This window comes from Aricia agestis, chromosome 19 (assembly GCF_905147365.1).
Source record: "Aricia agestis chromosome 19, ilAriAges1.1, whole genome shotgun sequence".
NCBI lineage: Eukaryota > Metazoa > Arthropoda > Insecta > Lepidoptera > Lycaenidae > Aricia > Aricia agestis.
The window spans coordinates 13,511,881-13,536,585 of NC_056424.1; the positions used below are offsets into that span (position 1 = coordinate 13,511,881).

The 24,705-nt window shown below is 36.9% G+C and overlaps 2 protein-coding genes across 4 annotated transcripts in view; both read left to right on the forward strand.

Moving 5' to 3' along the window:
* The first annotated feature begins 186 nt into the window (after window positions 1–186).
* On the forward strand, window positions 187–20,638 carry LOC121736470 (gamma-aminobutyric acid type B receptor subunit 2). 2 transcript variants are annotated; one of them, XM_042127688.1, is made up of 32 exons: window positions 187–462; window positions 1,199–1,345; window positions 4,439–4,542; window positions 7,275–7,412; window positions 7,700–7,867; window positions 8,126–8,301; window positions 9,667–9,841; window positions 10,013–10,091; window positions 10,192–10,346; window positions 12,580–12,734; window positions 12,960–13,106; window positions 13,534–13,643; window positions 14,274–14,300; window positions 14,959–15,089; window positions 15,254–15,376; window positions 15,483–15,593; window positions 15,669–15,797; window positions 15,884–15,979; window positions 16,292–16,477; window positions 16,626–16,743; window positions 16,825–16,915; window positions 17,011–17,188; window positions 17,311–17,466; window positions 17,556–17,667; window positions 17,787–17,885; window positions 17,962–18,069; window positions 18,147–18,219; window positions 18,324–18,379; window positions 18,457–18,530; window positions 18,605–18,685; window positions 18,765–19,140; window positions 19,328–20,638. In XM_042127688.1, the coding sequence occupies exons 2-32, from the start codon at window positions 1,201–1,203 to the stop codon at window positions 19,576–19,578; spliced, it is 4,128 nt and encodes a 1,375-aa protein (XP_041983622.1). In that variant the 5' UTR covers window positions 187–462; window positions 1,199–1,200; the 3' UTR covers window positions 19,579–20,638. The 2 variants fall into 2 exon arrangements, with proteins under 2 accessions (XP_041983622.1, XP_041983623.1); XM_042127689.1 differs by lacking the exon at window positions 14,274–14,300.
* A 1,353-nt stretch (window positions 20,639–21,991) lies between these two features.
* The window catches only part of LOC121736338 (vinculin), a 45,085-nt gene continuing 42,371 nt past the window's right edge, over window positions 21,992–24,705 (forward strand). For both annotated transcript variants that reach the window (XM_042127456.1, XM_042127458.1), the window contains exon 1: window positions 21,992–22,157. In XM_042127456.1, coding sequence (XP_041983390.1) covers window positions 22,101–22,157 — 57 coding nt within the window. In that variant the 5' untranslated portion in view covers window positions 21,992–22,100. The remainder of the gene's footprint in view (window positions 22,158–24,705) is intronic.

Below are 24,705 nucleotides of genomic sequence, written 5' to 3' on the forward strand. Positions count from 1 at the left end.
TTTTAATTTATCGTTTTTATTAAGTTTATCTTTCAACGGAATTGTTGAATGAAAAGATTGTTAAATGGACAAGTAGAACCATATCAAGAGCCAACTGGAAAGTTGAAGCGTTTATCGACATCATTTTTCAGGCAGCGCCCGACACTACACGAAAACCACCCTCAATCGATTGCGCCCGGCCGCGCTTTGAAAACGCTGTTCACCTGAAAATTGCCATTTCACTATAAATCTACTAGAAATTTCTTCCCTATTTTAAAAACCTCCTAATTCTTCAATTAAAACTGTAACAAAAGAATGTGTTAAGAACTTTCCTAGTGTAATTTATTAGGGAGGTGGTCGTAACTTTTTCGTCTCTGAATAATGGATGTGAATAGGGATGTTTTCCAACTAATTAGTGATTCGTGACGAATGTAGTGAGAATTATTTGCATGAATGACGTGATACTGTTACATCGATCGTAAGGTTTGTATTTTTTCATTGAGCTTTCTTGTGCTATTAATAAACATTTTGTATTGGTGTATGTAAGTATGAGGGCTTGTGACGCTTGTGTGCTGTTTTTTAAGCTCTAGGGCCTAGGCAGTGGCCTACCTCTACCTAGAGCTTTTAAAAATAGCTTAGCTAGTGTCATCATTGTGATTATGGAATCAATTCTATGCATACTTAATTTATCTAATTACACTTTAGTAAGTTAATCAAAATGTAAGAGTGTGTCTATCTGTAACTGTTCGCGATTTAGACGTGGCATTTGTGTAACTAAAAAAATTAAATTCACATTGTAGTTTTAACCAGGTGCCTTACTCCCGAAACTGATATCGATTTCGATTTTCGATTTCAACGGTTTTTTGACACTTTAGACATCTAAAATATGTTTAAATAATGTTAGGAGTAAGGCACCTGTTTTGACGCCAGTTTTATAAGAGGCCTTGGTATTTTCAGTTTTGTCATTATGCCACCTACTAGAGCTAGCTGATAAACGAGTGTAAAAGTCGCACGGTCTTCAACCAAACTGTACTTCACGCCAGCTTCTTAACATACCTTTACATTACAGCAATGTCACTCTACCCGCTACTGCTGGCGGGCGCGGCGTTCCGCGTTGGCGTTGCCGCAAAAGTCCAACTTCGATGCAATCATTGACTGTACCAGCCTCAATCATTCGAATATATTACGCCAGCTTCCTAACACACCTTGACACTTTCAGCAATGTCACTCTACCTGCTGCTGCTGGCGGGCGCGGCGCTGGCGATGCCGCAGAAGCCCAACCTTGACGCCATCCTCAACCGTCGCACCGACGTCTACATCGCCGGCTTCTTCCCCTTCGGCAAGGGTGTCGAGAATTCCAATACTGGTAAGCTTGTAGAGCACATGGCCATATGGTCGATGTTAAGCTGTAAGCATTCAAGTCCTAGCCCACAATTTTTTTTGTTGAATTTTGAATGCAGTCTTGTTCTAAATGATCTGAAAGAACAAAACTGAATAATCCATAACTCAATAGGTACATATTTTTTGTGCGTTAGTACTCGAATGCTTAACAGCGTTCATAATATGGCTGCTGTTAAGCATTGGTGTTTCATCCCACATAAAATCGGGTTTTGAGTTAATAATGCAGTTTTGTTCTTTATAACATAAGGTTTACGACAGTGAAATCCATTTTTTTGAAAACCCACTGTAGCATATTCTAGAGTACAAAAATGGTTAATGCTTATTCCTCTTAGTGAGGTTTTGTATACAGCATTTATGTACTATGTTTCTAAAATGATTTGCGCTTAAACCGCTGAACCGATTTTGGTAAAATTTTGTATGCGGATACTTTGAATCAATTAAAATGACATTAGATACTTTTTGTCCCGGAAAATGTACGGTTCCCGCGCAGTCAACAACAATGAATTTGGCATAAGATATCGATATTGAGTTCATGTAGATATTACGTAAGGTTTTGGAGAAGGACATAGGATAATATTTTTTATCATGAAAAATGTTCGGTTTTCACGCAATAAACTTTATTAATATGCGTTTAAGCTGCTGAACCGATTTTGATTAAATTTAGTTAATGTAGAAATAATTAGTTTATTACGTGCAGAGTTAGGCAAAAAGTAATTAGTAATTTTAATCAGATTACAAATTAATCAGATTGATGAAGTAATTGTGCATCTGAAATTACCCGTAAGTTGATTAATATGTATAAAATGTATTCTAATTATTTTAGTTTGCAATTAGATTAATTATTTAATTAGACTAACGAGTATTTCAACAATTATGCCCAATGTCCAATGTTGATAATTATAATAAATAAAAAAACTCCCACACCGATTTCGGGGCGGTGGCCGGTTTCAATGAAACCAGACCAGTTACGCAGGAGTAATTTTATAGTGCCCAAGTGTGTGCGCAATACACAAGAGCATTCTCGTTTCAATGAAGCTAGGCCAGTTACGCAGGAGTAATTTTTATAGTGCCCAAGTGTATGTGCAATACACAAGAGCACTCTGGTTTCAATAAAACCAGGCCAGTTACGCAGGAGTAATTTTATAGTGCCCAAATGTGTGCGCGATACATAAGAGCACTCTGCGGGAAGCGCGGGAAGGGAAGAAGAAGCGGGAACTCTGTCCTTTTCCGATACATAACGTATCTGCAATACCAAATATCATCAAAATCCATGTAGCGGTATAAGCAGAAATCATTTTATTTAACGCCTGGGAACCGTACATTTTTCCGAGACAAAAAGAATCCTATGGCCTTTTCCGGGACTCAAAGTATCTCCATACCAAGTTTCATCAAAATCTGTTCAGCGGTTTAGGCACAAAATAGGAAATTTTATAACGCGGTAACCGTACATTTTTCAAGACACTAATTATCTTATGTCCTTTCACGAGAGTCAAAGTATGTGCACACCAATTTTCATCAAAATCGGTTCAGTGGTTTAGGCGCAAATCATTTTTGTTTATCATACGGGTACCGTACCTTTTTCCCGGATGTAAAGTATCCTATGTCCTTTCCCGAGACGTAACGTATCTGTATACCAAATATCATCGAAATCCAAGTAGCCGATAGCGGTATAAGCTGAAATCATTTTTATTTAATGCCTGGGAACCGTACATTTTTTTTAATAAAAAGGACCTTTCCCGGGACTCAAAGTATCTCCATACCAAATTTCAGAAGAATCGGTTCAGCGGTTTGGGCGTGACAAGGTAATTTTATAACATTTTGTTAAAATTAAAGCACTTAAATTTGTATTGAAAGAACAAATCAGAATTTTGCATTTATGTAAAATAGCACAAAGGACATTAATGCTATGTAATAAGCCCTATAGCAATATTGCATTAAACATTTTTATACGTTTTCTCTTAAAACTGAATGTAAAATTAAAATGTTTTTTCATTCATAATCATAATCTACGCATTTCAACAAAAAAAAAAGATACCGCACAATAACATTTTTTTGCTTAAAATAAGCAGAAAATAAAGATTATTCCAAAAAAACTTAAAACACCGATTACTCAAAACTAGTCCGATGTGGGATGACACACCAATGCTTAACAGCATCCATATATGATTTTGCCTGTTGGTAGATGTGTCTAGAGACTTAGGCCTGGGGCTTTCTGTGAATCTTCGACACATTTACTCAGCAGCCTGATATTTAACGTAGGGTTTGCAGTTTAAATAATGTGAATTGCATAATTATTATCATTCCAACGTGTCGCTCTTAAGAGTCCGGGTGCCATCGCAGTTCTCATACAAACGTAATACCAAGATAATTTCCCATACGAGAATATTTACCATATTTGAGTTATTATTCAGCTTAAGATAGTAATTACCTAGGTTCTTGTTATGTTGTACAAATATTCAATGCAACATATTTACATACCAAAAATATGAACGATTACAATATTTACATACTAAATTGTAATCATTCATATTTTTGGTGTCTTAAATATTTTGCAGTGAATCTTTGTACAGAAATCTAGGTAATTACTATCTTAATCTGAATAATATTCTAAATATTCTCGTATGGGAAATGATCTTGGTATTACGTTTGTATGAGAATTGCCATGGCACTCGGACTCTTAATGTGCCACTTCCCAGCTTACCTTTCTTGTGACAAATTAAATTTTTTAACCGACATTCACAAACTTCTACATTGATTGCCATTGTTCTAGACCAGGGGCTCCCAAACTTATTATGTCTACTGCCCACTTTAAGAATAAATTATGTTTTAGCGCCCCTTTCGTTTTAATTTCAAATAGATCCAGATGAAATAAATCACCCCCCAAGCCTCTACACAACGCCCTCATTTTATTCTGGGTCCCACACCCCCTTTAGATCTACAGCGCTCACAAGGGGGCGTTATCGCCTACTTTAGGAAAGGCTGTTCTAGACGGAGACTTCTGAAGCATTCTGTAGAGTTTAAACTTTAGAATTTAGATTAATATAAATATTGTCTCCAGGTCGTGGGGTGATGCCGAGCGTGAAGCTGGCGCTGGACCACGTAAACGAGCACGACTCCGTGCTACGCAACTACCGCCTGCACATGTGGTGGAATGACACTGAGGTACTGATTACGTCAGCAATGTCAAACGCATACAATATCTTATCTACGAGCAATTCTTGTATATTGTTACGGTACACGGTATACGGACATGTAGTGCCATCTAGCGGCAAACCAGCGAAACTGATCAGGGGACACACTACACATAAATCCCCTACTCGAAACTAGATGGCAGAAAGTTCCACGTGTTTACTTGTTTACGTGAATCGGGAACTTTCTGGAATTCGTTTCGCCATATAAAAAGCCGCAGGTAAACGGCCCGGCAGTTCAGTTCGAATCGAACTATCATCAAGCGATCTTCGGAGTGAAAACAAGTGATCAATATAATGAGTGAGTGAACCAGTGAACTTACGACTCGGCAACGACCTAGGACAGTGATAGTGCTTAGTGTTTTGGACTTAGTGCTTAGTGTTTGAGACCTAGTGTTTAGTGCAGTGTTAATAAAGTCTTCAAGTGAGTCAGCAGGTCTTTCTCTCCAAATCCTCGAACCCTTGCACGTAACAACTGGTGTCAGAAGTGGGATTTGGATATGCCATTGACTCCGAGAGAGGACTTCAAGGGGAGTGTCAGGACAAGGGCGAAGCGAGCTGCTGCCATTGACTCCGAGAGAGGAGTTGCGGAGGCCACACCCACTGGGGACCAAGCTCCGCCCACTGAGGGACAGGCCCCACCCACTGGCCCCGCCCACCTGGCTCCGCCCACTAACCACGCCCACCAGGCTCCGCCCACTTTGGCTGAAGCCACGCCCACTGGCTCCGCCCACCGGGACACACCCACTGGCCACGCCCCTCAGGATCCGCCCACTTTGGGCGTGGCCACGCCCACTGGCTCCGCCCACCAGGCCACGCCCACTAGCTCCGCCCACCGAGCTCCGTCTGCTCAACCCCTGCCTACTGGCTCCAGCCACCATGCATCGCCCGTAGCTTCTGCGGCCCCTCAAGTGGTTCCTCAATTACAAAGCCTAATTGAGTTAATTCAGGCTCTGCAAGAATCACAAGACCGCAAGTTCGGCGCTTAACAAGAGTCACAAGACCGCAAGCTCGGCGCTTTACAAGAGTCACAAGACCGCAAGCTCGGCGCTTTGCAAGAATTTCAGAAGGCTGAAATCAGAGCGATTCGAGAATCACAAGAGAAGCAAAATGACCTCCAAGAAAAAGCGCTTGAAATAAAGGATGTTAGTGACACGGTGACTAAGCTTCGTAAAGATGTCGACGTAATGGATGAACGCGTTACCGGGCTAGTAGTGGATGTGGAAAATGTGAAAACCGGCCTCACTGAACTACAGAAGAAAGTAGTGCGCCTGGAAACCACAGGAGTTGCGGCGTCTAGTGGAGCTTCCGTAGTGGTACAAGGACCAAGAGTAAAAGTGCCACCATACGACGGTACTACTTCTTGGAACGCTTATCGTCAGCAATTCCAGACTGTTGCTACTGCTAACGGATGGACTGATGAACAATGCCTGATCGCTCTCACTGTTGCGCTCAGAGCGCAAGCTCTGTCAGTCCTGGAAGCACATACAGGAAATGGGTTCCAAGACCTGATGGAAGCTCTTGAATCCAGATACGGGGAGCGACACCTGGAACGCTCAGTCAAATAGCTAGTAATATTATAACGTGACCGAATTTCGGCATGGTGTGTCATCGGTAATTTAATATTTTAAATTTAATTGGAGTTCGGCAAGATTACACCTGCAATGTATTAATTGCAGGTGTAATCTTGCCGAACTCCGGCCGCGGAACTTCGGCATGGTGTGTTTAGACACAATTCACAAACTATGAATTGCAATCTTATCATCTCAGCAAAGTCATCGACTTTGTCATGTGCTGACATGTAGAGATCGCTGATGTACAGTGACGGTTTTTCGCTGTCATTTGTTTTTGTTAACCCTACGAAGTTGCGCGCGGCTTCACTCATGTAAAACAATAACCCGCAGTAACCGTACATTTTTCACGATAAAAAGTATCGAATGTCCTTTTCCATGATACTATTTACTCTTCATCTAAGGCCCATAGTTTCTCAACCTTATTTTGCTCACCGCCCACTTTGAGAATATGTTTTTTTCTAGAGCCCCCCCATCTTAATTTTACTTACCATCTGTTACGATTTTAAAACAGCTATTGCCACGATTATATTTAAACGTAAGATATTATATTATAGTCGTAAGATATGAATATTACCCCTATTCTATTTCTGAGTTTAAAATGAAGAATGAAAGAAGAATGTTTCAATGGGAGTAATTAAAACGCATGCTTAGTTATATTGAGCAATATTTTGCATGTATAATACGTGCACACGTAATAAAAATGATTACATACTTACCTACAATAACAAAAATTAAACGATATAAATTTTTAATTCTAAAGTAAATTAAAAATTTATATCGTTTAATTTTTGTTATTGTAGGTACGTGATTAGCGTGTATTTTTTGGCTTTATAGACTATATTTTTTAATCTACCTACGCCCCATCTGCGCCATTTCAATGCCCCCTAATTTTCTCTGGGTCTTCTACTGCCCCCCCGAAAGTCTCAAACGCCCACAGGGGGGCGTTATCGCCCACGTTGAGAACCTAATATAATCTAAGCTTTTCATAAAGTATACCCCAGTGGTTCCTATTGTTGGTTTATTTGATGCAAATAAACAAACTTATAAATCTTTTCTTTTTACAATAACTAGTACGTAGAATATGGTATAATTATTAAAGATTTTTTATAATAATATTATAACGTTGTTACAGTGCAACGCGGCGGTGGGTGTCAAGTCGTTCTTCGACATGATGCACAGTGGGCCGCACAAGCTGATGCTGTTCGGCGCCGCCTGCACCCACGTCACTGATCCCATCGCCAAGGCGTCCAAGCACTGGCATCTCACGCAGGCGAGTTCTAGGATTAATTAGTTTAGTTTGCTTTTAGTGCTAATTTAACGGAGCTAAAACATCATTGGTCCCAGCACTGGATATCTAAGGCACCTATCACAGATCTTTGCAGTGTGAGTACACTGCAGGGAAATGGAGTAGGCTTCTGTAAAATTGTGTGATAGATGAATTCCTAAACTTTGAAGCCTTCTGAAACAATTCAAACATCATAGGATATAGTTGTTTTAACTCCTAGTATCTAGAACTATATATTACTAATAACCTAACTCTTAATGTCTTTCCCGCAGCTCTCATACGCGGACACCCACCCGATGTTCACGAAGGAGGCGTTTCCCAACTTCTTCCGCATCGTGCCCTCGGAGAACGCGTTCAATCTGCCACGTATACGCCTGCTGGAGCACTTCAACTGGACGAGGGTGGGGACCATATACCAGAACGAGCCGAGATATGCATTGGTGAGATATCTATCTTTATTTAGGTATTGCAATATAGTGTTGTGGGCTTCAAATTACTGCATTTTTATTAGCTTCACTTCATTTCTTAGGCCACATATAAAATTTTAGTTTCACTTAGAATACTATTCTCAATACTTTTAGAAACTTGGCTACAAAACTTCAAAATATATTTATGATATCTTGAAAATTGTTAAAGTATATTTTTGAAACAATGTTAAGGGCAATTATACAATTAAATTACTAGATTTTTTCCCACAGGCTCATAACAGGCTCATAGCAGATTTGGAAGGAGCGCAGTTCGATGTCGACGAATCTCAGAGCTTCGCAACAGAAGTGAGGACGGCTCTGTCCAAACTGAAAGAGAAGGATATCCGCATCATACTTGGCAACTTCAACGAGACGTGGGCCTTGAAGATATTCTGTGAGGCTTATAAGTAAGTATTATTCTTGAATATCTTCATGTAGGTAGCTAGATGATGTTGCATTTACTGTCTGAGAAGTTGATTCCTAGGCAGATGGCGGACCATAATTTGGTCGCGTTAATTCAAACGCATCCGACCGATCACAGCTAACATTGAACTGACATGATCCCACCAAATGACATAGCTCCGTCAACTGCCTATCAATTTCTTAGAATGGCCGTGTTCGTCGGCGTATTTTTGGACAAACCTTTTATTGCGCATTTCCAAAACATGTCAATTGTCATGGCAACGACGCCATAACAAGTTGCTGGTCAAGTCGTAAACAACGTATTAATTGTTTATACAAGACAATGATATTCTATGTTGATACAAGATGATTAAAATAATAAAAGCTAAACATAAATACATAAGCCTAAATTGACTAAAATAATTTATTTACTTATCACTATAATAGAGTTTGATTATTTTATTATGGAAAATATGGATATTGGCCCGAGAGCCAGGTAAATTTTTGGTCAATGATTTCCTCCCGGGCGAAACTTTGTACAATCCATAAGAGACCGTCAGCTGCGAATCCGTGGGTGGGGTGGGCACTGGGCAGTGGCAGCCTCCCACCCATGAAAAAAAAATTCAGTCATTTCCTCTCATTTGAAAATTTATCAGAGTACAGTTTATTATGTATACTACATAATAAACTTGAAAGAAAAACATAGTCAGCTGACCATAACACGGAGGGTTATACGTCCTTGAATATGAAAAAAATTTTTCAATGATTTTCTCTCAGCTAAAAATTTACCTGGTGATCGTTTATATGCTACTATGAATGAAAATTAATGTCGGCTTGCTGTATCTCAGTGGAAAGTTTGTCAGCTGGTACCTTGAAAACTTATCAGCTGACGACTTTTTCACTGACTTACAGCTAGCTGATTTTTTTATTTGTTTACTTAGAGTATTTTAACAATTTTCAAATGAGAGGAAATGACTGAAAAAAAATCTTCATTTTTGGGAGACTGCCACTGTCCACCCCACTAACGGAGTCGCAGCTGACGGTCGCTAGTATTCATAGTATAAGTCCCTTATTAATTTTACGAAGTTTCGGTTGGGAGGGACTTGGTCATGAAAATCTGTCACTGGCCCCAGGTCTATAATGGATATGGATCACTTGGAAAATTTAGTGGAGGAAATTATCGACGATGTAATAATATTATTTAAATGGGTTAAATGTCAAGACGTAAACAGTTGTCGTTGCCATGGCATGACATGATTTGCACTTGCGCAATAACTAGGTTTTGCAGCGAATGCACAAAAAATTACGCCGACGAACACGGCCATGGTACACACAGCAATAATAATTGTCACAATACTCCTCATTCTCAGGCTGGAGATGTACGGGCGAGCATACACATGGCTGCTCCTGGGCACGTACAGCGAACGCTGGTGGACGCGCAAGGCGCCGTGCGCGCGCGCAGAGCTATTGACTGCGCTTGACACGGCGCTGCTGACTGACCTCCTGCCGCTGTCCACCACGGGCGAGACCACTGTGTCAGGCATCGTGAGTTTATCATAGATCCCATTCGTAAAATTGATGATATTTCACAAAATGAACCAAAACATATCAGATTATTATTAGAAAATTTATGATTATAAAAAATATATTCATATGAATTTTTTAATAAGGTGCAGATCTTTGTAGTAAATTTAATAATAACAACAAAACTTTCAGACTGCAAAAGACTATCAAGTAGAATATGACAGACGCAGAGGAATAGAGTACTCCAGGTTTCACGGGTATACTTATGATGGTAAGAGATATAGAACGAAGTACTGAATATTTGTATTATGATAAGCTTCAATTTATTGATAGGTCCAAAATGTTGATACTAATACCAGATAATGTTTCAGGTATATGGGCTATGGCACTCGCCATACAAACTGTGGCTCATCGAGTAAAAATCAGATACAAAGAAAGGACTGTGCAAGACTTTCGGTACCGAGACAAAGATTGGGAACAGTTGTTTCTTGATGCACTTAGTAACGTTACTTTTGAAGGAGTTACTGTAAGTAATTATTTCGTATTTAAGAATCAATGTCGGCAATTCCTAAATATCAACTCAATACAACAATTATATTATAAAATTATATAATAATAATAATATAATAATAATATTTATTCAGTATTTATAATGATGGTGAGATACAATTATTATATTAGAGCTACTTAAACTAAATAAGTACAAATTTAATGATTATAGTATTGCCTGAACTAGGATACCCTGTGTTTCAGGCTAAAATTAGTGCTACAATAATTATTACGATACAAACTATAGCTATGCCTTAAACTTACAAATTAAATTAAGTAGTTACACTAACTATAATAATTATTATAGTTTTAAATTGCCTATACTAATATTAAATTATTATTACACAATATTATACTTACTTAATCTTATTCTAATGTTCATTTATTGTAAAACCACTAGAAGTTTCTCTGTTTCCTCATAAGTCATATTTTGAAGAATTTTTTTAAGGTTTAATTTACAATTAAAATAATTAACAGAATATATATTTAACAGGGCATTTATTCTTTTATAAAGAAGAGGACCTAAAAATATGTAGTACTTATCAGCAAAAGCATGTTTTGTATTTATTTCTAGTTTTTAATTTAGTTAGAAATTTTTTAAGGTTTAATTTACAATTAAAATAATTAACAGAATATATATTTAACAGGGCATTTATTCTTTTATAAAGAAGAGGACCTAAAAATATGTAGTACTTATCAGCAAAAGCATGTTTTGTATTTATTTCTAGTGGACAAACGATATCTTTCCGCATTTTGTTGATGGAATCCGGGTAGAAGGGTAGAGATATGTGTTGCTTTAGTACTACGTTTAGGATGAAAACCTGACGAACTGTTAGTACTTCAAATGACGTATAAAGCTGGTTAGTAGGGAAAAGAAAAGGTCGAAAGTTACATATTTTGATTATTGCCCTTTGTGCTCTTTCAACAGTTAGTAATTCAATTTAATTTTTTTTTTATTAAATAATGGGGCAAACGGGTCACCTGATGGTAAGCAACTACCGTCGCCCATGGACACTCGCAACATCAGAAGAGCTGCAGGTGCATTGCCGGCCTTTTAAGAGGGAATACGCTCTTTTCTTGAAGGTTTGTAGGTCGTATCGGTCCGGAAATACTGCTGGTACAGTTCATTCCAGAGTTTTACAGTGCGCGGCAGAAAGTTACGCGAAAAACGCACTGTGGAAGACTGCCACTCATCAATGTGATGAGGATGGTATGTTTTTCGCGTGGGACGATAGCGAAAAGTTGCAGGTGGTATGATTCCGAACAATTCCTCAGAGCACTCCCCGTGATACAACCGATAGAGGATGCAGAGTGAAGCTACATCTCGGCGTAATTCCAGGGGGTCCAAGCTGTTTGAAACACTATGGCAGTCAACGATTCGAGCAGCCCTTCGTTGGATACGATCCAGAGGGAGCAGTTGGTATTTTGGCGCCCCTGCCCAGAGATGAGAACAGTATTCCATATGAGGCCGAACCTGCGCCTTGTAGAGTTGTAGGCGTTGGTCCGGACTGAAGTACTGTCTCGCTCTGTTAAGAACGCCAAGCTTCTTCGAGGCTAATTTGGCCTTACCCTCAAGATGATATCGGAACTGGACTTCGCTCGATATGTTGACGCCAAGTATCTCAATGCTAGGGGAGATGGTTAAAGATGTGCCCTCGAAACGAGGATAAACGACCATTGGTGACTTTTTAGTGGTGAACGCGCACACAGTCTTGGCGGGGTTGAATTGGACTAAGTTACGTCTACCCCATTCAGAGACCTTCTCCAATGAATTCTCCACCTTAGACACAAGTTCGTTTCGACTCTCAGTGACATTTTGCCGAGAAATATTAGGGGAGCCGGTATATACAGCATCACTTGTACTATCATCCGCATAGCAGTGAATGCCGTTGGTTTGTAACATGTCATTGATATGCAGTATGAATAGAGTAGGCGATAGCACACAGCCCTGAGGGACACCAGCATTAACAGACTGAGTTTCCGAGCATTCGCCGTCAACTACGACCTTTACGCTTCTGTCTGCTAAGAAACTAGTTTTATTTATTTATATTTATTAGTCCTACAAAAGGCATTTGTGTCGGGAGTACTGCAAGGACCTTTTGTAGGACTAATAAATATAAATAGTTTTATTTATATTTATTAGTCCTACAAAAGGTCCTTGCAGTACTCCCGACACAAATGCCGAATCTAAAGTTTTTTTTACATTTCAGGGACCAGTGAGATTTTATGATAACGAACGTAAAGCGTCGATACTCCTCAAGCAATTCCAAGGGGAACAGGTCGGTGAGGTGAAGGTGGGAGAGTATTGTGCGGAGAGAGATAAACTCGACCTGACATCTGGAGAACCGTTTAAGTGGTTTGGGAAGTAAGTAAAAAAAGTTATTTTATCACTTTTTATTTTTGAAGAAAAAATCATTTCATGGGAAGAGATTGCCTTTGTAGCTGAAAGGACAAAAGATGTACCCATTAACAAAAACAAGGGAACAAACTTTTTATTTCTTAAGCCTTAAGACTATAATATGTTATGGGTATTGCGTATCTTACATAAAATAAGTAGAAGTTAATTAATGTATTTTTGCTTTACATACAGAAATCCTCCAAAAGACAGAACACTGCGCCTGATCGAGCACACCCAAGTTAACATCACGATTTACGTAGTTTTGGTATCATGCTCTGTGCTCGGCATATTGTTGGCTACAGGCTTCCTCGCCATGAACATTCATTACAGAAATCAGAGGTAAGTTTCTTATTTCTAATGTTTTTCTTTTAATAACTAATTCGTTTAGGGTAATTCACATAGGTATTCACTAATCTCTTGGATATATATAACCCATCTGTAGTGTATTGATAAATAAAGATACGCTACCAAGATGGGGCGGTGGAGATATGGTCGCCAGACGTGAGAGCTGTCGCCCACCTCTTCACCAGCCGCCGCCGAGAGTAGAGTGTTCAGTGATACAGATTGAGTGTTTCATTTACTCCTCCTACAAGAATGTACAAATTGTACACCATCAATCCCCAAGCGGCACCCGGCTGCCGAAGTATTAAAGTATTCTATCTAGTCTCAAAAATTATTTTCCTTGCTTTAATTTAACCTTTTCACTATACAATGACTTTTTATATTTGTACCCCATTGGGTGCTAAATTTAGTTTTTCTTCGAAAGGTACATAAAAATGTCATCGCCATATTTGAACAACCTCATCATCGTCGGCTGCATGCTCACCTACATGAGCGTCATCTTCCTTGGCCTCGACTCCAGTCTCAGCAGCATCGGTGAGTGATTCGTCATCATTACTGTATGTTATATCAATTAGTTTACTTCACTCTTGTAGTTTCACTTTGTGTTACTTATTTCTATTATTTAAACAGAGAGATAGCGTAAAACTACAATAAATTGAACCGTAAACATCTTAAAATGTATAGTATGGATAGATTAAAATATTATTAAGTTAAGATTTGGATGGATTAAATCATTAACTTTAGGTTTTCATATTAGCATACAAATTAAACGAATTGCTAAGTTTTAATCTCTATTTTCGTTTATTTTATAATATATTAAAAGGCTCTTTGTTAGCAAGAGAAAATAATTTTAAAGGCGAGATTTGGCGTAGAGTTCGCACGTACCTAATAGCCATCAAATGAAACCATAATTTTTTTTTCTCTTTTTATATGTTGTATGTTTATACTTATTTTTTATGAATATTATTATTTAATTTTAAATACTTGCTTTATATTTTGATATTTAATATTACGTCCATTGTATTAAAATTGCTGATGATTTCAAAATTGATATCCATCAAATGGATGAAAATTTGGCCATGTCGTATTTGAACAGTACCAGCACCTTCAATACGCATGCCGCTAGCACTCATGCTCGATCTCATCAGTCTCATTCATCCTTAGGTCTTTCTCAGGACATACCGCGCGGAGGTAATAGTTTGTCCCTACCCTGCTTCAGCTTCCCAGGGCAGAATGGATCCTAACCAAACTTTGGGAACCCCCTTCTTTGATTCTGAGAAAGGCCTAGGAGGTTTTCTAGGTCGCCGGAGTCGCAGCATGTTTCCAAGTTTTGGTTTATTCTCCTAAGCATCGCGCTTTCGGTATTGCATTGTTACTATGCTTTGTCTATCGGTGTCCGTAAGTATTTTCGGCTTAACTTTGTTTTCAACTCGCATTCATTAATCATCAAACTCTTTTACGAGAATTATTAAGATGTATGTAAAATTGCTAAGAATTTACTAGCGAAGGATAAGCTTGATTAAGCTTGAAGCTTGTTTCAAATATTTTGTTAGTATCTTTTTAGCAATTGTCACATCATATTCAAGCTGATCACAAGTAGTTCTCATAATGTTTAACTCATAATAATGAGCTTCTGTGACGTCTGCGTAATGCATGTCTGTATCTAAAAATCGGTAATAAGTAAATAGACAGTAAATTAATTTATACAAGAAATTATAGTACTACAACAAAGTCAATTTAAAAACAGTTATTGTAATCATCATGTACCTAAAATAGTTTTGCTGTGGTCATTTAGAAGTAATTATGTGATCTGAAGACAGTTTTTTGGAATAAATTTTGTGTTCTGCAGCTGCGTTCCCGTATATTTGCACTGCGCGGGCTTGGCTTTTGATGGCTGGCTTCAGCTTGGCTTTTGGGGCTATGTTCTCCAAGACTTGGAGGGTCCACTCTATATTTACTGACGTGAAGCTAAATAAGAAGGTATGTAACATTTTCGTCCTTAAGTGTTCATATTTATGTGTTTTAAATTGGCTAAACGAATTAAGATTCAAGAGATAGTCCGAAATTATTTTGTGATAGTAAATGACACAAAATCTATGATCTCTTTGAAGTTTAAATTGAACACTTCTTACAATTTGTTGCAGGTCATCAAAGATTATCAGCTTTTCATGGTCGTTGGAGTTCTGCTGACTTTAGATCTAGCTATAATGACTACGTGGCAAATATCTGATCCATTTTACAGAGCAACAAAGCAAATGGAAGCTTATGTACGTTATTTGAAGTTTTAATAAAACTTTTATTGTGTGACACCTAACATGGAAAGATCGGTATGAATATTTCGGTTTTAAATTGTTTTTTTATAAACGTTTGCAGCCACATCCAACCAGTGAGGACATAGTTATAGTGCAAGAAAATGAATATTGTCAGTCGGAACGAATGCCAATCTTCATTGGCATTATTTACGCATATAAGGGGCTACTTTTGGTACGTGAACATAATATTTTTAATATCTCTTTTTATGTTGATGATTTGTTTATTCATACAATTGTTTTATTATAGGTATTTGGAGCATTTCTGGCATGGGAAACTCGCCACGTGTCAATCCCGGCGCTAAACGACTCCAAGCACATAGGGCTGTCTGTATATAATGTGCTCATTATGTGCATAATGGGAGCCCCTATTGCATTGGTAAAGAAAATATTTGTATCTTCAGAATTGCTGCGATTTTATAATGATACAACTGAAAGAAATAAATTTTAACAATAATTTTGTAGGTACTCGCAGATCACAAAGACGCGCTCTTCGTGCTGATTGCCATCTTCATTATTTTCTGCACGACGGCTACTCTGTGCTTGGTGTTTGTGCCAAAGGTAATAAATACAATATTAGCTGTAGATCAATTTACAGTTCTTTTAAAACATTCCTTTAATATTTCTTGATTTTTTTTTGTTTGCCTTTATTTTAATTCCAAGTTACATTTAACTTTTCTACGTTTTCCTGAGTCGTTCATTTGCTTTTCGTTTTATATATTTTTTTAAATTCTTATTCATTGTTGCAAGAGCATAATATATTATTATCTTTACACGATTCTAGCTACTGGGACTCCATCGAAATCACATATATTTTCTAAAATTATTTTTTAACGTTGCAATGGCAAATACAACGTCTCTGTACCCTTCTAGCTCCTGGAGCTGCGTCGAAATGGTACGGGTGGTCCGGGTGGGTCACGTATCCGTGCAACGTTAAGACCGGCTTCGTCACACGAATGCCGCTCCCCAGGGCCAGAGCTGGAGCGCCGGATGAAGGAGCTGCGACAGTATAACACGCGGTACCGTCGCACACTCCAGGCTAAGGAGAATGAACTACAGGTAAAATGTAAATTCTAATCTGATAATAATTATTTCTAGACGGGCTTTTGGAATCAGCAATGTCATCAGGACTATCAGTATTTCTTAGTATAAGTATTTTCATATTTGTATTTTCATTTGTATAGTAAGTAACATTGTCAATTTCTAGATGCTGCTTAGCAAGTTAGGAAATGATGCTGGGTCTGAATCATCCATCAGAGATTCAAAGTCACCTGGCTCGCAAAGAACCAAGCTTCCGATACCGAGGGAAAATATTAGTCATCCAGGTAATTAACTTTATTCAGATCTGATAGCTACTAAATTAATGTTATGCTTAAATGTCAGTCTAATATTACGTATTTTTGTAGAAACGAGTGACATAACTTCAGTTTGCAGCCTGAGTGCATCAGCTGGAGCTGAAACTGAATATATTGGTATGCAAGTGCAGACCACTGATAAGTAAGTTATAATAAATGTAACAAGTAATAATTTATAATTGACATACTTACTTATATGAAAACGACAGATATGAAAATCCTTTTTTTAATTTTTAGACCTAAACCTTCAGCACCTCCTGAACCTATAAAGGAAGTTCCAAGGGAACCCAAGAAAGAGCAGACCAAGAACGTATCATTCAAGAATCATTTAGACTACACCAGTCCGCCAACATCTAAATCGATTTCTATAGAGAAGGATCAATTAGCGAAGCTTCCTTATGGTTGGTCGACTGAGGTAAGTACTTACTAGGCACCTAGATCTATAGAAACTTTATGGAAGCATGAGTCAAGTCAATTTACGTGTGTTAAACGTAGGCTACAAAATACTAATATTACTTACACAATATTAAATTGTAGGAACCAAATCCTCCAAAGATTAAATCAGAACCTGTGAAAGCTGAACCAAAGACGATATCAGCTCTAAAGTCCAGCGACACTCCAGCTACCAAATCAGTGCCAGCCAAAATTCAAGAACCAATGTATACCAAGCCAGCAACGCCTAAAGTTGAAAAGGTATGTTTTTTTTCGAAAAACACTTAACATATTCAGATAATAAAGATTGTTCAGAATATAAATAATATTTGCATGTCTATCTTTTATAGACTCCTGAGACAATAATGAGGGTTCCAAAAACTCAAGAAAATGGGTGCCGTGATCGTTCAAGGCAATGGCGACCGAATGGCGAACCTCCCACTTTAGAACGAAAAGTCATCGGTAAAATCAATTATTATTATTAATATAAGATTTTGATAAAAATATTTACCGTTTCAAAATTAGAGGCTATTTTGTTGCACTGTAATAATTTGTAATAATTAATCTTCGATTTTTTTTAGGTCAAGAACGAGATCCACCGATCCAAAAGAATAAACAGGAGCTTGAGGATATCCTTGACATAGATCAGGATTACTCCTCTATGGAGAGAAAGAAAGCTAGTAAGTTTAATTGAAATAGCTTATGTATGAAGATAAAAAATACGTAATAAAACTTCTCCATTCTTTTTTCTTTAAGGTCAAAGAAGAGACTCTGAGAAACGAAAAAAAGAAAACTTTATTGTGGTACAGAGTGATTTGTGGGACACAAACACATTCCAATACACTTGTCAGAAGTCCCCGCCAAGTAAGCATTTTGAGATAAAATGTCGAAAACAAAAATAATGGACATAAATGAAAAAAAAAAAAACTATTGAATTTCAGGTCATGCTCATTCGCCTATGCAGAGAAGTGTTTCTGAGAAAAGTCGACAGCAATCTTCTCCTCGACATCACAGGTAATTTCTTGAATCTGGAACATATTTTTTTTTGTCCGTTGCATCAATACAAATAATTAAGGAAATGTTTTGTAAAAAAGTTGTAAAAGGAATATTACTTTCAGGGAAGCTGATAGTCGAAGTTTGGAAAGAAGAGCTTCAAATGCATCTATAAATCACGGTACAGTTTTTATTGACCATAAAAATAAAGGTTTATATTTCAGAGCAGATCCTTAAAAACAATTCCTTAATTTGCAGTTGGCGTCAGAGTAAGCACACCCGAAGGGTATAGAGATGCTGATACTCTACGTATGAGCGATCGGCTAGCCAAAGTAAATATTTCCTTACTTTGTCGTTTTTTTTTTAGATTTTTACATTAGTCTACAATTTACTTGAATTTTCACAGCGACGTGGTTCAGAGTTCCCACAACCAGTAAGCACACCTCCACACCAGAGCCATTCAAAGAGACGACAGTCAACTGCTGTCGTAAGTATTGCTATTTTGTAGAAATCTAATTTATAGTGAAATCAATAGTTAGTGTTTGAAAAATCTAAATATTTTACAGATGAGATCATATCAAGAAGAAAGAGTTGAACCTGTTGATATACCTCGCGTTCAAGATACACAAATTAAACAAGAAGCGCAAAGAAAACTTGTAAAGGAGAAGTCAATTCATGAACCTCCAGAAAGAAAATCAGAATCAGATGTTCCTAGAGTACCCAAAGTGCAGGATTCGCCTGTAAGAAGAATACGACAGGATCCAGATACAATAAGGGTTTCTAAAGGCCAAGATTCTCCAACGAAGAGGCTAAAGCAAGAGGCTGAGCCTTTAAAGAGGGCAAAGGGAGGAGGTGACTCTCCAAGGTTAACACAAGCAAGCCAGGTGGTGCGACCTAACCACCATAAAAGCAGTCCAAATGTTGCTTCTAGGAATAAAACAGGTAAGTTTACAATAAGACGATTGATTTGAAAAAATAAAAAATTGGATTAGTTATAATAATATTATATCTCACTCGTTATTTACTTATCATTTAAAACAAAAACCGGAATATTTTAACATAGGAATAATCAATCTGGCAATATATATTATCAACTATTTTGTAACAATAAACATATTATAATTTACAGAATCTCCATGTAAGCGTGAGGACCGAAAGTCTGGAACATATAGCAGAAGTGACTCCAAGAGACAGGACTCTGGGGACAGAAAGATGTACACCGCAAGCTCGGAGTCGGAACTCTTCGAGTGCGCCATCTTGCCTATCTTCCAGAAGCTGCTGACTGAACGTCACAAAAGCCAGCCACATGGCCTAAACCTCAGCTACGGCGTCAGCTGCCCCAATATATCGATCAAGTGTGACATAGTTGAATACTTATAAAACAACTGTTCAAATAGACCGCTCGGAAGCGTTTGATGTCTCAAACGTTAACGTGTTGTAAAAAATTTACTATTATTGTTAAGAATTGAATGACTAATGTTTTGAATTTTGATACTTTGCGTTGTATTTGTGACGTGAAAAAAAAAAAAACAAAAATCTGATTTATTTTCGATAATAATGTAAACTGTTTAAGCCAACGAAAATTTGTTATAATTGTCTTTCTGAAATCACATTGTAAAATTTGATTCAAGTGTTCAAAGTTTTAGTAACACTCAAGTGTAGAATTAATTGGTCATTTACTAAATCATTAGAATATAGAGGTTTAACGTAGTTTTAGCGAAATTTCCTTATGTTATAATATGGCTTCCGCAAGGAGCAATACCTCGACCGTTTCTGTATAATATGTATGTTTTGTTTAAAACATAATCAACGTAAATAGATTATAATTTATAATATTATCCTAATTGTAATTTAACCTAACTAGTCAGTTAAAAAATTGTAAATGTTGTATTCATGACTGTGTAAAATATAACATTTAAATCATTTAGGTTGATACCTCGCTGGTCGGGACTATTGCACGAATTACTCTGGTAAAGCACGAACGCGTTACAAGAAGCAATTGACTTTATCTTTAGACAAATGAAAATGCTTTGTCAAATTTCTAAAGCTGTAAGCGCTCGTGTTTTTTTAATGATTTTGTTTTTCTAATAACTTGCATATTAATTTTGATTTAAGTCAGGAAGGTTGAGGAGAGGAAGTTGATGACGGTATTTAATTATGTATATAGGTATAACTGTGGGTATAACAGTCTTCTGTTAAGAATATTTAGTAGTTTGTTTGCATTTTTTGTTTCTATAGCTCGATACGAAGTTAGCAGTGACGAAATTTCCAAAAGACCCAAAAATTGTAAAATGTCCTAAACTTTAATTAATAAGTACCTAGCTATGCGCACATGTCTTTTGTTTTAACGTAAGATGTTTTCACATTTCATATTATGTGTTCAAGAATAATTACGGGACACAAAATCAAAATTTTATTTACCTTTAACTTACCAGCTCTGATTTTTAACGTAAAAGTTTCTAAATGAAATATATGAAATAAGTTGTGTTTATTTTATTATAATATCGCACGTGATAAAGACTTATTAGATGTAATAATATTATTTATTCGTTAATAAAAATCTAAATGAAAATAGTTTTCTTTTTTTACCTCACTGCCCCTTTTCCAAAAAAATTGGCAGAGTTCTAGACGCGAAATACATACAAGAAATTTTGGGACATTCTAAAATAAATCCGTCAAGGTATTTCATATACTAGAACCCACGGCTAGAACCAAAAAATATTGAAATGAGTAGCTATCTATACTTTTTAATATTATAAAGCGGAAGAGTTAGTTTGTTTGTTTGTTTGAACGCGCTAATCTCAGAAAGTGCTGGTCCGATTTGAAAAATTCTTTCAGTGTTAGATAGCCCATTTATCGAGGAAGGCTATATATAGGCTATATTTTATCACGCTAATACTAATAGGAGCGAAGAGGAAAATGTGGAAAAAACGAGGGGGAATTATTTAAAGGACGTATTTGAACACGCTAATCTCAGGAACTACTGGTCAGATTTGAAAAATTCTTTCAGTGTTAGATAGCACATTTATCGAGGAAGGCTAGAGGCTATATTTTATCACGCTAAAACTAATAGGAGCGAAGTAATAGATGAAAATGTGGAAAAATCGGGGGAAATTATTTGAAAGGGCTTATCTCACGAACTACTAAAACAATTTTTCTGTTATTTGGCACAGATAAGAAGTAGACCACGTGAAATATCATCTATAGGCTATTTTTGTGGACTAATTTGTCTGTGAAATATCTAATTTATGCGGGCGAAGCGGCGCGGAACGTCTAGTAACTATAGTCCGTCAAGAAAGTCAAGAAATTAAAAAGTGGCAACATTATAGTGTATTCTCTTTTATATTATTAGATTGATTTGAAAGGGATGACACTACGATGTTGCCACTTTTTAATTTTTTCGCTTTCTTGAAAGACTATACCTGTTTTTCTTAAAAATCAGGCGTTCTATTACTTTAAAAACAGGCAGATTTTAAAGCAACCTTAATAAATATTGTGTTTAATTATGCTCTGTCTAATGACTAGTACTGTCTAATGTACTAGTCAATTAACCCTAGGGTTTTTGATTTGTGGTTTTTATCGATTATGTAATACCATATATTATGTCTATGTGTAATACCACAGTATAGCAATATCACATATGTGGTAATACGCATCACTAGTTTATAAGCCTTTGTAATAATACATTGCCGTTTTTAATAAAAAAAAGGCATTGTCAGATTGACACCAGCAACTTGACATTGACATTTCAAAAGCTGTCACTGTCAATTTAGCAGAGTTTTTCTGGCTTCGCTCGGCTAGGTCGCGTTTTGTGTTTTTGTGCTTATTTATTTTGTTTAGATAGTGATAAACAAACTTTTTATTTACTTTTCTAATGTAATTATCGTGTAAAAGCGACCACCATGCCAGTTTTTCACACTAAGATTATCGAGAGCATTTTGGAGCCGGTGGCTCAACAGGTGAGCAGTTAGATATTTTTAGATTGCACATTAATTCCTTTGGATAACACAATATTCTACCGCGGAGATCGAAATCATTTATTTTTATATCGATTTGAAGTTCTTATATCACCTATAAAAGCGTATTCGTCATTTAGAAGTTACGAAATGGCAAAGTTTATACACGTAGGTGTAAAGTTTTGTGTTTATTATTTTCTTTTACTATCGCCTTGAGGAATTATGTCATCGCCTTATTAGCTTACGAACAATACAGAAACACCTATATTTGGTCACGACGCCTTAAAACTATCGAGTTTATAACATTATTTTGTTGGACATTCTTCAGAGTCCCCTCTCGTTAGTCATAACCTTGTAAGTTCTCATTAAGATTAGTCACTTAGCGCCCTGTACCATTGTTGTAGTAAATTGTTGCTATGCTGAGCTTAAAGTATAATTATTAATGTAGTAGATAGGTAGCTCTAAACTTTTGAAAGTAAAATACAAGAAGTTTTTTGTCATCTAGATAAAGATGCAGTATGACAATCAGGCTAAATAAATGATAACTATGTTATCAGAAATACTCTTTTAATACATTGTTCAAATATCCAAAATTAAATAATAGTATTATTTTTCCATTAATTTTTTGACAATCATCTTATATCATATAAATCATGTATGACATACATTAGTACACTTTTCTTAATGTTGCATAAATAAATATCAATCCTACTTAAAGCAATAAATTGCTATTATGACCCTTGCTTATCTGTAAGCCCATGACCTTATAAAATATGCAGTTATTATTTATACAGTATACTTACTTACAATCACTAAGCAGCAGAAACATGCATGCTTCAAAAGTTATAAGTAAAGGGTCTCCTTATTTCACACTTTTAAATTAACCTAATGAAGGCAACATAATTTGAGTATTTTTTATCATCATTCATCATGCAAATAATATACAAGTGTATCATAATAAAGCTAAACAGTAGTGTTTAGAGCTGATCAGCTGAGTCAGCATTCCAATTTAGCACATGTTTATGTTTGAACTCCATTACATTCCAAGAACTTGTTACTAGCTAAACCCCTTTCAGAATACTGTGGCTATAACAATAAGAAATATCTATAATGTATTTTGTTAATGTTTTTAAAGATTTTATGATCAACAAACCTAAATAAATACTAGGCTACTTGACTTAAATATGCATAATACACTAATAAAACAATCCATAAAATTCAAACAACAACTATTTTACCAATGTTTACCCAACTGCTCGTAAATGAAGTCATAGACAAAACAATGATGGACCAAATGGGCCGGAACATTGTATAGTTGGAGCCAATTAATTTAAACTATTTAAATTAGGTCGGAGATGGTATCTGTTTTGTTGGACCAATGACATGAATATTTAATTTTATTGTTATGTTAACAACATCTACATGAGGTTTTGTCACTTGCATCATCATCATCAACAACACAGTTGGAATGTTGCCAGCATTCTAGAGTTAAAGACTTTCCTGAAAAAAATGTTACAGCGTAAGCCATACGGGAATAACGGGAAGACTTATTAGCCATAGAGGACAATTATATTTATATCCTAAAGTAAGGTACAGACTTGCAGATTCTGCGAGGAGGAGGATGAAACACCTATACACCTTCTCCTTGACTGCCCTGCTCTACTACAGAGCAGGAACAGACACCTTGATTGCTACGAATACACATCCACCGAGGAAATTCGTGGCACCAACCCCAACCACATCATTCAATTTATGAGCAGCATTGGGTTGGGGACGGTACTCTAATGCGAAGGAGTCACAATAGATCCTCAAGGGTCGCAGTGACATCAGGGCTACTTGACCTACCTTCAGCAAAAAAAAAAGGTACAGTAGCATTCCATCGTGGGTATGACAGACACCATAGATTTTCAAAGGTTATGCGGCAGCCGGCTGCCCCTTGGGGATTGATGGGTTAACCGGTAAGTCATGAGTAAATATAAAATACTTTAAAGTAATTTTAAATAGCTTTGCTAAAGACTTTTAGGAATAGAAATCTGTTTGGCACAATATGTTTCCACATTTGTCACGCCTACAGAGTGTTAAAATAGACAAAAAAATAATGTCATTGACTTCATTGTTTAGCTTTCAGTATTTTGTTGATTTTGTTGATATTGTTGATATTGTTGTCATGACCTTCTCATCTTGTTAGTTTATAAAAAAAGCGCCAGTTTCGTCGTGGGTTCTGAATATGGGCTGTTTACATTCAGCCACTGCCGCTGCTTCTCGCGCTGCCGCGGCAACATTGCCCTGAATACTTCTGTGGCAGTAACGACTCGAGTGAGTGTTTACACTCAGCCCTCTACATACTTGCCGCGTCGCACAGCGTTTTAGAAATCCCCAAAATCGGACATCACTAAGTTAATGCAATAAGTCGATGGCGTCTTATACACACACTGGCAAAATTAGCGGAACATAGGTAAAAAGGGCCATAACTTGAACTCAAGTGGGTCGGGCTGTCTGAAAGCCTTTTTTATAGCTTCTAAGCTCATTCAAGAAATAAAATATTGAACAA

Coding starts and splice junctions, on each gene's coding strand:
- LOC121736470 (XM_042127688.1), top strand. CDS start 1,201: ATGTCACTCTACCTGCTGCTGCTGGCGGGCGCGGCGCTGGCGATGCCG. Junction 10,347..12,579: donor TTACTTTTGAAGGAGTTACT/GTAAGTAATTAT, acceptor TTTACATTTCAG/GGACCAGTGAGATTTTATGA. Junction 15,980..16,291: donor GCTTGGTGTTTGTGCCAAAG/GTAATAAATACA, acceptor GTACCCTTCTAG/CTCCTGGAGCTGCGTCGAAA.